The sequence below is a fragment of the Elaeis guineensis genome, chromosome 1 (assembly GCF_000442705.2).
Source record: "Elaeis guineensis isolate ETL-2024a chromosome 1, EG11, whole genome shotgun sequence".
NCBI lineage: Eukaryota > Viridiplantae > Streptophyta > Magnoliopsida > Arecales > Arecaceae > Elaeis > Elaeis guineensis.
The window spans coordinates 4,953,903-4,968,152 of record NC_025993.2 but is presented as its reverse complement, the minus strand read 5'-3'; the positions used below and the strand labels follow the sequence as shown (position 1 = coordinate 4,968,152).

The 14,250-nt window shown below is 34.9% G+C and overlaps 2 protein-coding genes across 5 annotated transcripts; both read left to right on the top strand.

Annotated features, from left to right (window-relative positions):
- The first annotated feature begins 2,294 nt into the window (after positions 1-2,294).
- LOC105037894 (uncharacterized) lies at positions 2,295-9,054 on the top strand. 4 transcript variants are annotated; one of them, XR_002163855.3, is made up of 7 exons: positions 2,295-2,415; positions 2,494-2,866; positions 4,116-4,312; positions 4,460-4,605; positions 4,690-4,748; positions 7,383-8,251; positions 8,336-9,054. XR_002163855.3 is itself a non-coding variant. In XM_010913519.4 (6 exons), the coding sequence occupies exons 1-6, from the start codon at positions 2,408-2,410 to the stop codon at positions 8,076-8,078; spliced, it is 1,479 nt and encodes a 492-aa protein (XP_010911821.1). In that variant the 5' UTR covers positions 2,295-2,407; the 3' UTR covers positions 8,079-9,054. The 4 variants fall into 4 exon arrangements, 2 of the variants coding, with proteins under 2 accessions (XP_010911821.1, XP_019703471.1); XR_002163854.3 differs by having other exon boundaries at positions 8,323-9,054; XM_010913519.4 differs by having other exon boundaries at positions 7,383-9,054.
- A 2,414-nt stretch (positions 9,055-11,468) lies between these two features.
- On the top strand, positions 11,469-14,250 carry LOC140859428 (extradiol ring-cleavage dioxygenase-like). Its single transcript, XM_073261192.1, has 3 exons — positions 11,469-11,815; positions 13,276-13,646; positions 13,814-14,250. The coding sequence occupies exons 1-3, from the start codon at positions 11,588-11,590 to the stop codon at positions 13,998-14,000; spliced, it is 786 nt and encodes a 261-aa protein (XP_073117293.1). The 5' UTR covers positions 11,469-11,587; the 3' UTR covers positions 14,001-14,250.

Genomic DNA, 14,250 nt, shown 5'->3' with positions numbered 1-14,250 from the left:
ATGTATAATATTTATTTATATTAAAAAAATAAATAATCTATAAATTTATAAGTTTTATAATCTATAATTATAATAAAAATTATATAAATATTTAATTTAATAAATGATTTTATAAATTAATTATATAAATAACTAACTAATTTATAAATTAATTTAAATAATTAATTAATATTATACAAATAATTAATTAAAAAATAATAAATAAAAATAAAAAATACAAGATAATCTAATTATTTAATTATAATTAATAATATTATATATTAAAATTAAAATAATGATTAATAAAATTTAATGATATATGATTAATAATATAAATAAAAATATATATAAATAATATTAATGAAAAAATAAAAAAATATTATATTTTTATCATATAAATTAATGAAAGATAATTTTATCAATGTTAAAGTTCATCCTTCAATGCTCCATCCTTCCTTCCTTCATCCTCTCAATTTGAAAATATGTAAAATGGTGGGTCAGAATGGATGAATAATTTATTTTTTTCATCTATTTTTTCTATAATTTTTTTAACTAAACAGTGATGAAGATCATTCATCCTTTTAATTTCATCGATCCATTCTCTCATGATCTCGATCAAATACAGTGGTTTAGCGGACCACGTATACAGGTAGCAAGCCCTTATTAATCTGCCATCACAGTTTGGCACGTGATATACACGTGACAAGTACTGTGGTCTATTGGGTTGATGGTAATTGAAGATTTCGTTGTTATCTAAATAATTTGATAACAATGCTCTTGATTCTAGAAATTACATTTTGCATGTCCAAAATTCCTTTTCCCTTTTTTCTTAAAAAAAACTGAAAAACGGTATATTTATTTTGCTTAGCAGTAACTTATAAAGGCAAAGAATGTTTAAGCTCAAGAATTAATGCCTTATAGAGATTGATAAACTTAAAAAAAATAAATGTTTCATACATGATAGTAGCACTTTGAAATTCTAGATTAATTATATAGTTTATTATTAAAAGAAGCAAAAGCCTGAGCATTGCCAAACTCTAGTTGGAATAGATGCTAAGATCATTCTTCTTTGTTTGTTACAATAACTAAGCCAAAATCAAAAATTAAAAAAAAAAATAAACAGGAGATGTTAATTAGCTTGGTTTAGCAAAGATGTTAATAAAACGTTGAACGGGCTTGATTTAAAAACACAATCTAGGATATCTAATATTTGACCTATGGTTGATCCTATGGTTGATCCATTGATATCCCTTGGCGTAAATTTGATACCATTGCAAGGTGCAAAAAAAGTTTAGTCCAGTTGAAAGGAAGACTGGTTAATTTTGCCTTTGGCAATTTGAGTTTCGTTTAGAAAAAAAAAAAGTTTACACCCTTCTTAAATATCTTTTTGGTGGAGCACATGGTTTCTAAAGAATGCCAAATTTAAAGGAAAAAGAGAAAATAATGTTAATAACTCCAAATCTCATCCATGGATAGTTACAAACAAAGATTTAAAAAAAGGATTGGGCTTTTTTTTATTATTTATTTTAGGGTAGGGAGTAGATTTGTGTTTTAAGAAGTAGTAAAATCATTTTAAGATTTGTGATGAATGCCTTGCTCTATGATTCGATTCAACAAACTTGAAGAAAAAAATTGACTGGAACTTTTTTTTTGTGAGGTCTATGATGGTAGTGGTTTGCCTTGGTATAATCTGATTTGTATATTAGCTAGTTATATGGAACAGTATTTGATTTAAGCCTATTGCTATCATTAGTCGAAATCGGCAATACCAAATTGCAAACTCTTGGTTAAACCCATATGCTCATACTTTGTGTTTTTCCATATCGACACCTTCAATATCCCATATTTGACTACACAAGGAAACAAAAGTTAAAAACAAAAAGAAGCATATAAGGTGACAAATTTATAAGGAAGGAAATAAGAATTTATATGGATAATGGTTTTGATTTCTTTCTAAGGTGAGACAAGTGCGTGCCATTTACTCTACTAACTAGTTCTCAATTTTACAATAATTATAGTGAATATTTAGTAAATATAATAAATAAAATGATTGAGCCAAGGAAGCAACTATTCAAGGGAGTAGACCAAGGTTCCATATGATAGGATTAGATTACTTTTAATCCAAAATAAGTTCTCCAATAATATCTAGATTTTTTTTAATTATCAGTTATTGCTTAAATTTGTATTTGACTATTTTAGACTTAATGAAACTCTAAAAATCAGATAATAGATTAACAATAAAATAAATCCTAAATCATTAAACCATGATGCCGGTCCAATCCATTAAACCAGTCCGCTCACCATCACTGCCGGTCCAACCCCACCCGCTTCGAATCCTTATTATATCAATCTATCTTGCCCTGCCGAAAAGAAGCCGGTTCTTCTATCGCGCCGCCTCCGCCGGCGGTCCTCCTTCTCTGCCTCTCCAATGACCCGGTAATCTCTCTATCTCTCTCTCACTCTCTCTCGCTCTCTACCGATCTGCATCCATGGCGTAATCCTCGGCATTGGCAGGCGATTGAGGGCATTCAAGCGATGGATGAGGTCCCAGGGGATCGACTGGAGCGACGCCTTGGAGCTCGCCGATTCTGCCGTCGAGGGCGTCTCCGTTTGGGCCTTCTGCGACCTGAGAGAGGGGGACCTCGTGGTCACTATACCCAAGCTTGCTTGCCTCACCATCCGTACCTCCAAGGCGCGCGACATGATCGAGGGCGCCGGCCTCGCGGGCTGCCTCGGCCTCGCCGTGGCACTTATGTACGAGAGGAGCCTGGGGCCGGAATCGCCGTGGCATGGATACCTCCAGCTGCTGCCGGAGAGGGAGTGCGTGCCTCTCGTCTGGAGCTTGGAGGAGGTCGATTCCCTTCTCGTTGGAACGGAGCTCCACAAGGTAAATGTGGTGCCTTTTAGACCCCGGTTCTTGTTATCTTGCTATAATGGCAGAAAGTTCATCTAACGATGGGATTTTCACGAATATCGCCGGTCGGAAAGTAGAGTTCTAGTCTAAGCTTTCGGCTCTGTCCATGGGATAGAGCTTAACAAGGTGTAAATGGTGCTTGTTTGGACAAGTTAAGTTCTTGTTTAAGTAGAATGGGGGAGTTTGTCATGTTGCAATGGAAATAAGATCATCTGAGTTATTAGGGAAAGATGGGACTTTTCAATTGTTTTGCCAGTTAGAAGGTAAAGTTCTGTATTTCTAACTTCTTATCTAAACTAGCTTGGCCTTCTCTATGGGATGATGTACGGGGCTCCACAAGGTAGAAATTGTGCTTGCTTGAACAAGTTAAGTTATTTTTTCGCACAATGGGGCATTTTTTATGCTGACGTGGTATTGGATCATCAGGGTTTAGAGAAAATGGTTGCCTTTTGGTTGACATCAGTTAGATGGTAGGGTTGCCTTTTGAGACTTATCCTAAAGGAGTCAGTGGCAAAGATTTCTTAAATATCGGATTGCACTATTTTCACATTAGAAGTTTCTTTATGTTTCTAACGGTCAATTATAGGGTACTGGAAGATTGGTTCAATTATTGCACAACATAGTTCACATATATACGAGCAAAAGTTAGCTGTAAGATTAATTAGTATAATCTTCTATAAGAACCCAACAGTCTCTGATTTCAAACATGATTCCTACCTGTCTTAGATGTATCTAAGTTTGAAGTTTTAATTACAGCCCTTGCTCTTGAAGTGGAGAAATCATTGGCTTACATTTAAGTTTAGCTCAGCAGTTTATCTCGAAGACCAAATGTAAGTTTATATTTAAGAAAGAAGAATTCAATAGTTATGTGGTATTCACCAGAAGTGGCTAAATGTTAACTTTGATTTTATCTGTCACACTTTATATAGCACTATTGGCCTTTTTTATAAGAGTTAGACCAATGTAGTAAATCTAATGATTTGGAGAGTTAAAAAAATCTCAAATTGTATTTGGATTCTTCTCAGATAATTTTGTAAAGTTTCTTTTATCCTTTATTTCTGAATTTAACTATTCAATTATTTGATGAATTTTCTTAATCAATTTCAGATCACATTATTTCATTGTGTGCAATGTTTTCTATGTCCTGATTTTTAAGAGCCTATACAGAGGCCTCAAATTCTCATCTTTTATTTTCTCTTTGTTCTGGTAAATATCTAGGCAGATAGTAAAGCAAGACAAGTGTTTTTTATATGAGGACTGGAAAGAATCTATTGAGCCCCTGATTCTATCGCGTCCTTTAAAGCTTGATCCGGATAGTTTTGGTGTTGAGCAATATTTTTCTGCCAAGAGTCTTGTCTCCTCAAGATCCTTTGAGATAGATGGTTATCATGGCTTTGGAATGGTGCCTTTAGCTGATCTGTAAGTGATCATTGTTGCTGGATTTTTGTTATGATATATGAACTGCAAAGTACATCTTGTAAGTTTGTAATGCAATATATTCTTCATGAGAATTTCATGTTTCTTTCATAGGTGTTGGTGTATAATTAATTTTTTTATATGTTTCAGCTTCAATCACAAGACTGGAGCTGAGAATGTTCACTTTACATCGATATCGTCTCGCTCTAGCTCAGACGATGAAGGCGATGGGGGAATTTGTGATGAATCTGCTGATGATAAGTTATCAGATGTGGATTTAAGTACTAGATCTTCAGGTACTATATGAATTCTATCCTGTCCTAAGGAATTAAACTTTTAACTTGGGAAAAAACCTAACTTTCTTGCTCTCTCTTGATCAGGGGAGGATCCTACAGTCTTAGAAATGATTATTGTGAGACATGTTGAGGCAGGGTCAGAGGCCAGTATTCAGTTCCAACTGATTTTTCTTTCTTATATATAAATTAGAAAACGATCATATGCTTTACCCAGTATTTGCATGATATGAAGATCTGTTATTGCTTGAAGCTTGGTAAGATAATTAAGTTGGATAGGGTGACTTAGAATGGCTTGGTTTCCCCAGCTTCGACTACATTGACCGAGTTTGTTGGAGCTTTTTTTATTTTTTGGAGAACTTTGAAAGTAGGGATCGTGTTTGTTTGTAACTTAGTATGTAAAATAAGTTTGCTCATTTGCTCAATGAAAGTGATTATGCTCTGGTTAAAACATAAAATTACTTAGTTGCCTTCCTTTCCTAACCACAGCCAAAAGACCACTGTGCATAATCTGATATCTCCTAGGCACTAGCCTAACAAAGTTGTGTACATTTTCACAAACCCCTTAGTACACAATCTAGACACATACAGATGCAGCCACACTCACAATGTCCTTCAGTCTAGCTAGATGCCCCAAAGATTGGCATATAGTACACATAAATACTAGAGAGGAGAACCTAAGCAAGGATGATTCACCCCCAAGGGGGTGAATTTATTCTTACAGCAGGTCTGTTGGTCAAATTATCTAATATTGAGCTATAATCATATGGTTAAATAATTGACATATCTTATTGGACTCTCTTATCATGATAATCCGGTAACTTTGCAGCCTCCTCCAGGCTCTAGTTCACATGTTAATTGCAACTGATGAGTTATCTTCAACCCACTAACCCATTCAAAGTTCATATAGCCTAGGATTAGAGTTTTGCATCTTTATCTGTTTCAAGACATATTTGAGTAAAAAGAAGTCAAAAAGATATGCAAATAGGACTGCTTTTAATATCGAAGTTTTTGGGTTTCAACAATTAAAGAGAATTGGTTTCGAAGAAGTTTGGGGAATAAGTGGTAATGAAAATCTGCGTACCAGATTTAGATTTTTATTTCCATCCAGATTTGATTTGCTTTACCACTAAAAACAGAAAAAGGAACAAGATAGATTCAAGGGGAAGAAAACAGGATAATATAAGAGGAATTAGAGGAAGAAAACAGAAGGAATGTGAATAAATTAATTTCAAACTAAGAAGAACGCGAAAGGTTTCTGCAAAAATCTCATTAAAATTCAACACATGATTTAGTTCATATTTTCTTATATATACAACTCCATGCTGGTGTGACCATAAAAGATAGAGCATATGCCAAAACTCCATAAGTGTAAACACATGATCTAATTTGAAGTTTCTGGGTAAAAGGAAAATGACTCCATATTTTGTGCTTCCTTCACTCCCTTCAAAACAACTTACTTATCTATTAAAGTCATGACAATACCCTTATAATTGACCATGATCATAACCAAAGTAACAATAACTAAGATGATCCTGTTTTTACTTCCTAGAGCCTTTTAATTTTCTAGTATTCCTTCTTGTCCGCATCAAAAATCATAAATATTAATGTTTTTGCTTTAGTTCAAAATATTGATAACAGTTTTGTCCACTTCTTTCCATACATGAAATTCCTGTTTTACAAACTTCAAACCTCCTCATCATAATTCTTGAGTTTTGTTCTTACTGACCTCCATCCATGTCTTCCCTCTTCAATTTCATCTTCACAATGCCATCAACATCACTTCCCTATTTCTTGAGATAACATCACAGAACTTTTTGACCTCAATATCCCCTGCTTATTTTTAAGAAAAATGGTGAATATGGTAGGTTTGCCTGATCGAGAATCTAGCCACACTGAGACAAAAGCACTGGTTTCCACCATCCTTGGGCTAATGTACCAGTTTCATAGATATCCCCTCAACTGAGCTGCAGAATTGTTCTCTGATTCCTCCAACAAACAAACAAGAATAGGAGGGCTGAGTCATTTGGACGTATTACTGAGGTCCAAGCATATCCATATACTTTCTGTTTTGGTTCCTTATATGTGAATATTCTTTGAACTTGTGTATTTCTAGAATTATCATCTCATCTAGCTGGGATACGTTTATCAGTTTCTCATATTTATGTGAGCCTTGAAGTGTAAGCTCCTGCATCCTATTTGCCGCTATTTCTGTCAATCCTCACAGACATTAGCAGTGACAATCTTGTCAGGCATAGAATGAAATTATCATACAATATGATACGAAGTCTTTTACCATCAATGGGGCATGAATGTCACTATCCAATATCTGGCAAAGCTGACTTACATGCATATATGGAGAAATTTTTCTGACTAAGTTTATACTTAATTGGGAGTTGTTGTCATCAAGCTTTCCAAATTTGCTGCTTGCTTTTAGTGCCTTGGTGTTTTAGTTTGGTCGGTATAGTTAGTTCATGCTAGCTTTGAAGCCTGACTAGTATCAGTTCAAGTTACTTGCATAGTCTAATATGCTGCTGTTACATGTGTCTTTGTCGTATTCTATGTCTTTACAGCAAAATCCCTCCTATCATTTTGAATTGAAAGTTATTCCAGCCTCAGAAAAAAAAAATCATGCAACTTTTGAGTCTTTCTGCCTCATCATTCAAGTGTCTGCTCAATAAGTTAAACATCAGACATGCATTTCATATTTTCTCATTTTCTGTTTTGCTTCCTTTGGAGCCACTGTTCGTTTTTCCTAAAATATAATTATTTTCTTCCAGGTTTTCAATACGTATGGCTCTATGGGTAATGCTGCCCTTCTTCACAGATATGGATTTACAGAACCTGATAACCCATATGACATTGTTAACATTGATCTAGACTTGGTCATTAAATGGTGCTCCTCCTCATTCTCTAATCGCTATGCTAGAGCAAGGCTATCTTTGTGGAGGCAACTAAAGTATTCAGGTTGCACCAGCCAGAACTCTGAATACTTTGAAATTTCATTTAATGGGGAACCACAGATAGAGCTTTTAGTTCTTCTCTACATCATTTTCTTAGCAGAGGATGCTTATGAGAAACTGAGATATTTAATAGATTCTTTTGAGGGTGTTGATGAATCTTCGAACATCACTAATTTGATTAAGATCACAAAAAGCAAATGCGGTGAAACACCAGGGAACATTTCATGTCATGAAGCACCAGAGGATGTCAAGGAGTTAATGCTGACAGAGAATGTTTGTTCTTCACTGATACCACTAGCTGATATGAGAGAGAGCCTCTATGGTTCAGCTTCCTTGGAGGATGATAAAAACAGGTTGAGGAGTTGCTGTCATGTAAAGGAGAGGAAGTTGTATCACTCACTGGTGTTGCGGGTGAGTGAGAGGACAATACTTGGAAGGTTAAGGGCATATGCTTCCAGTAATTCTAAAAGGAAGAAAAGAAAATTGAAAGAGCCAAAAAGCAAGATAATATAGGAAAAGGGCCCAACTGTTCAAGCCTTTCTATCATTTGTTGATCATTCTTTTGGACAATGATGTTTATTTGACCTTTTGCAAGGCTAAAGGAGACATGCATATAGCTGTTTGTCAACTTCATCCTTTGGCAAGCAGGGGTTCTCGTTAGCTTTTATTCTTTTTATGTGGAAGAGGTAAGCAAACCTGTACTCAGGAATATTTTTCATTGGAGCTACTTGCCTTGTTATGATTATAAATTTTTCAGTGGATGAAAGCAGGGATTCTCTCAAGGGAAAGGGCATTCTGCTGTCCTGGACATAGGAAGTCGAAACTAATTTCTCTCATTGCTGGTTAATGGTGAAAGTCATATAGCATCTTAAAGGATATATTGCACAGCTCATGGGAGAAGTTTTGAGGAACTTTTCTAAATTCCTGACTAAGAGAATACAAGCTGCTCAAATCTCATTTCCTAAGAATATCAGAAATTTTAATTGTCTTTTGGGATGCCAAGTCATACTAACAGAATGAGAAATATTTCATTGGACGGTGCTGGAAATTGAAGCAGGAACAGCCTGTGGAGAAGTTCTGGAAAACTTCAATACAAGCTGCATAAATATCCTTTCATGAGCACATTAGCATTCCTTGTTGCTTAATTGGATGCCAAGTCACATTACCAGAGTAAGAAACTAGTATGGAAATACTGTAGAAATTGAACCAGGAGATTATTCATTTGATGCCCACGATGGCCTTTACCTGTCTATTAGCCAGGTTTGACTGTGCTATGTATGTGGAATAATTGAGCTTAACACAATGTCTCCAGTTCTGGTTGTGAAACTTTTATTAGTGGGTAATCTACAGAAGGGATAAAGGGCTAGGTGGCATGCACGCTTATCAGCTGAGCCTTTGCTGGCAGGAGAGGGGTTTAGCAAAGTATTTGTAAAGCCAATGCGCAAACATGCACCACTGAAAGTTGAGACTCATAGCTTGCTATTCTTTACCAGGCCTTGTCAATCTTTTGTAGCATGCCTCGTGTGCTAGAGAAATTATATCCGTGCATCCTATGCACGCCGTCAATCACAGCCGCTCATGTTTATGGTCAAGCACATCTTGGTGCATCTCAATAAATGGTTGTGATTGGTGGCATGCACAGACATGTGATACATGCAACATAGGGTATAATTTCTATATACATTGTTACAATTTTTCTCTCTCAGGCCTTGTAAATCTTTTGTAGCATGCCTTTTGTCTATCCAGGCTCTTAGATACAATGATCTCATCCGGTTTTTGGATAAAATTAATGTGCTTTGAAAATTGAGATTTTTTAGAAGATATTGAGTTGTATGAGATGTCCAAGCATGGGAGGAAAATAGATAATTGAAGATTTTGCAGGGTATACCATATTGAATTTTGGCATATCATATGTAAGTGTATTATAACGTAGAAGGGTGTTTTGGACAAATATGGAAGGTTAAGCATACAGATTTTGGCTGATCAAGAAATTTTCGTGATTATTATTTCTAGAGATAAAAGGGAAGAAAAGTATTAAGGATTTTTTTTTTGGGTAAGAAAAGTATTAAGGAAATGTGATGTCCAACATGCTCCAAAAGGAGAATATAACCAAGGATTAGAGGATTAGAGAGAGCATATTTTCAGTCAAAAAAGAAAAATTTTTTTGGTAGAAGCAATCAAATTTTTTTAAAAAAATTAAATGATAGAAGATTCTGTGGGGTGTACGGCTTCAAATTTGGGCACGTTAATATGTAAGTGTATCATACCCTAGAAGATTTCTTTTGGGACAACTATGGAAGGTTAGATCTACGGATACCGACGGATATAAAAAAATTTTCATATTTATTATTTCTGGGGATAAAAGGGAAGAAAATTATTAAGGAAATTTGATCTCCAACATGCCCCAAAGGGAAGATATAACCAAAGTCCAATAGAAAATATTTCAAAGTCAATTTTTTAATAATATGGTATAAACTACATAGCCAATATGTTTAGAAAACAATATAAATCCATCTTAATTTATAAGCAAAATGCTTTTTTCTTTATTCTTTCTTTTGGGATGCAAAATGTCAATTCTATTAACCGGCCATTTTTTTTCATCCAACCTTTTTCTGTTTTAACCATATATCAAACCTTCAAGTTCTCCCCCTACATTTAATTATTGTTACGTATATAAATATTTATTATAAATTTTCAATTAAAAAATTAACATAGTATCACACATGCATTTTTCTTTTAACATAGTATCTGTCTTTTTTTTCTTGGTTTTGATTAGAACATTCTAGTCATATGTTGACTCCTTAAGTCGGCCATCAATAAAATCCCATTCTTAATTGTGTAAATACCATATTAACCTTGAATTTGGTTTGGATTAAGAGAACGAGAGAGAGAGAGAGAGAGAGGAGGAGGATGGGATTAGAAGCATGGTTGATCTTTATTCATCATTTAGTTTAAAAAATTTTAAAAAGGATAAAAAAAAAATTATCCATCTATATAGTTCACTATTTACATCCTCTCAATCTCAGATAATGCAAAGAAAAAATAGCACAATGATGCATTAATACAAGAAAAAAAATGAAGCATGCGAGGAATGAATTTTTATGTTGATAAAATTATCTCTACCCTTCTTCATTTTTTTCATTTATATTTTATATATATATATATATATATATATATATATATATATATATATATACATATATACATACATGCATGCATGCATGCATGCATGTACGTACGTACATACATACATACGTAGATATATATATATATATATATATATTATCAATCTTATGCTATTAATTTAATTATTAATTATTTTAATTTTAGTTCATAATTTTTATAATTATAATTAAATAATTAAATTATTTTTTATTTTTCTATCTATATTTATTATTTTTAATCAATTATCTATATAAAATTAGTTAACCATTTAAATCAAATTATAAATAATTTATTTATTTATATAATTAATATATATTCATAAAATTTTTTATTAAATTAAAATAAATTAAATATTTATATTTTTTTATATAATTATAAATTATAAAGATTATAAATTTATATATTATTTATTTATTCAGTATAAATAAGTATTATATATTGATAATAATAATAATTTTTAATCAAAAAATAATCTAATAAAAATATCATATAAATAATATTTATTTTTATTTTTATATTAAATAAAAAATATATTTATTTATTTTTTTATATTTTACCAAACGTAGGCGAGGATAGATGGATCGCGCTCACCTATCCTCCTCCTTTTGTCCATCTTCCCCTCCCATCCATCCTTGGAACCAAATAGGGGTAAAAGTCTACGTATATTCGACGTCAGCAATGATGAAATGGCCTCAAACCAATTCCTTATAAAATGGAAACGCGGCACCAACCAAGGTCTTCTACGCCTCCACCAACCCCCTGGGAGAACTTTCTATCGTCTCTTCTTCATCCTTGTCCATTTCAGGCGTTGATTTCCTTTACTTTTAGCCTTTGTTCCGTGGGATCGAGTCGTGATTATGGATACCTTCTTCCTGTCGCACGGATCTCCGACGCTGTCCATCGACGAGAGCTTGCCGGCGAGGCCGTTCCTGAGGTCGTGGCAGTCCAAGGTGCTGCAGGCCGTCCCCAGGGCCATCCTCGTCGTCTCCGGCCACTGGGAGACGGCCGTTCCGACGGTGAACGTCATCAACGGCACCAACAAGACCATCTACGACTTCTATGGCTTCCCCAAGCCCATGTACCAGGTGAACCCCCAATCTTCCTTCCTCTTATTGTTATTATCTCGTGATCTTTGGCAAAAGAACTCATCAAAATTGAATCTTTTGGTGCTAGAGAGGAAAGGGTGGGTCCGAATGTTTTGTTTTTGTTATAAAAATTTGATCTTGCCTGGTTTGTTGGTTTTGAGTTGGAAGATGATGGGTCAATGTGATAATGTTGAAGGTAAAGTAATGGTTTTTAGGAACTCAGACTTTATTTTTTGAAAAAATAACTCAGAATTCGGTTGTTTTTGTACAAGAGACAATATATACAATTAGGGTACTTGCGCAAATTTTCAATTCCTGATCTGGGTATTAAAAAAGCCTTGTTAATTGATCAGATCTATGGGCCTCATTCCAAGCAAGAGCATCTTGATGCCGGCCAATGTTATGGAGTAACTTGCCGGCTGTCCATGGATGTTGCATTAAGATAAAAAATGGAAGAAGTCGTTTAAAAATTCTTCTCATTGGTAGACCAAGGCCTTTTCCCCACTCTACTGATTAGATCCTTTACCAAACCCAGCTCTCTTAACTCAACAAATGGTAGTTAGTTGCTGTCGTGTGTTGCCAGTTCAAGTGGAACTCATATATCTGTGACATAATGTGTATAATAAGATGTGAGTCAAAAACAGACAACAGTCCTTCTGTAAACAATCAATAAGTTAATAGAACACCAGAATTCAGATTTGATGAAGCCAAGTAAAATTGGGTAGTAATTTTAAGAGATAATGTATGTATGTATAGGCTCAGAGAGCTTAACAGCAATTCATTGAGGTGATGAAAGGGACAGAAGACATAAGGGAGTTAAGTTTAGAAAAAGAAATATTTGGAAACATGTGGAGAAAACTATCTAAGAAGAAAGAAAAGATGAATTTAAAATATTATGTTGATGAGGCAGAGTTTTGCTTAGACAGTATTATTGGAGATCTTTTTGGAGTAGATCATAGTAATTCTTAGCAAAAATACCTCTAGATGCCCCCTTTCTTACCTGCTTCTGTTGCCGCACTGGAATTATGCTGATGTGGCATTCCATTATATCTCTACAATGTGCCTGTTTATTCATTAGATTGGCCTTTATATTTCTATGCACCCATGAGGATATACTTTGATGGATAGTTGTGTGTGTTGGGCTTCTTTAGCTGGTGTTTTCTCATGAATGTATTCACACTAGAGGCTCCCAAATCTTTCGACATTCAGCACATGTGATGTCAAATGATAAAAGACTTATTCCCCTTTTTTTCTTAACATGAAGATTGAACAGCAGTCAGAAATGTTTAATTCTTTGTCTTTATAAATATGGCAGCCCATATATTCTTCTGCTGACAAATCTATTACAGATTTATATTACTACAAATGTTGTTGAGTGGTCAAGCTTCTCTCAAGGATGTTCTCCCGAAAAATAGAACAATGGCTGCATCTGACTAACTAAATCATTGTTGTCATGCCAGCTCAAGTATCCTGCACCAGGAGCACCAAATTTAGCAAAGAGAGTGAAAGAGCTGCTGGAACAAGCTGGTTTTGGCCGTGTAAAGGAGGACAAGACCCGTGGCCTTGACCATGGTGCTTGGGTTCCGCTCATGCTCATGTACCCAGAGGCTAACATCCCTGTCTGTCAGCTCTCTGTTCAGACAGACAGGGATGGAACTTACCACTATAACATGGGGAAAGCATTGGCCCCTCTCAGAGATGAGGGGATCCTTATAGTTGGTTCAGGGAATGCTACACATAACTTGAGGACAATGGGACCTGATGGTGGACCCATAGCCAAGTGGGCCCTGGACTTCGACACATGGCTTAAGGATTCACTCCTAGATGGAAGGTACCTTACCATCATCCATCACTTTGTTACTTCAAGGGTTATTTGTTGTTGTTTAAGCATCTTGTTTGGTTATTTATTTTCTCCTCCATGGTCTTAACGCCATTGAACAACAATGAGTTGCATTTGTCAATGGTTCATCTTGTTTTGTAATTCACTTTTGGTGATAGATATGATGATGTGAACCACTACGAGGAGAAGTCGCCTAGTGGAAAGATGGCACACCCTTGGCCAGATCACTTCTACCCTTTACATGTAGCTATGGGCGCTGCAGGTGAGAAGGCCAGGGCTGAATTAATCCATCATAGCTGGACCAATTGCACAATCTCATACGCGTCTTATCGATTTACAACTTAAGTATAATGTTTAGCAGCACAAATGTATTGTACCTATCTTGTTATGTTCAAGTTGGTCATGGTTACTAGTTTCAATTGGCTGCACCTCGTAATTCTATGTTTAATCAGTTCAATTGAGGTTCTAAACATTTCCTTTTCATGTATGTTTCGCTTCATGTACGAGTTTCTGATACATTCGTGATGGAGTTTGTGTATACTGTATAGAATAAATTCATCCCATTAGCTAGGGCCAGCTTGGTCTTTTGTTGCTA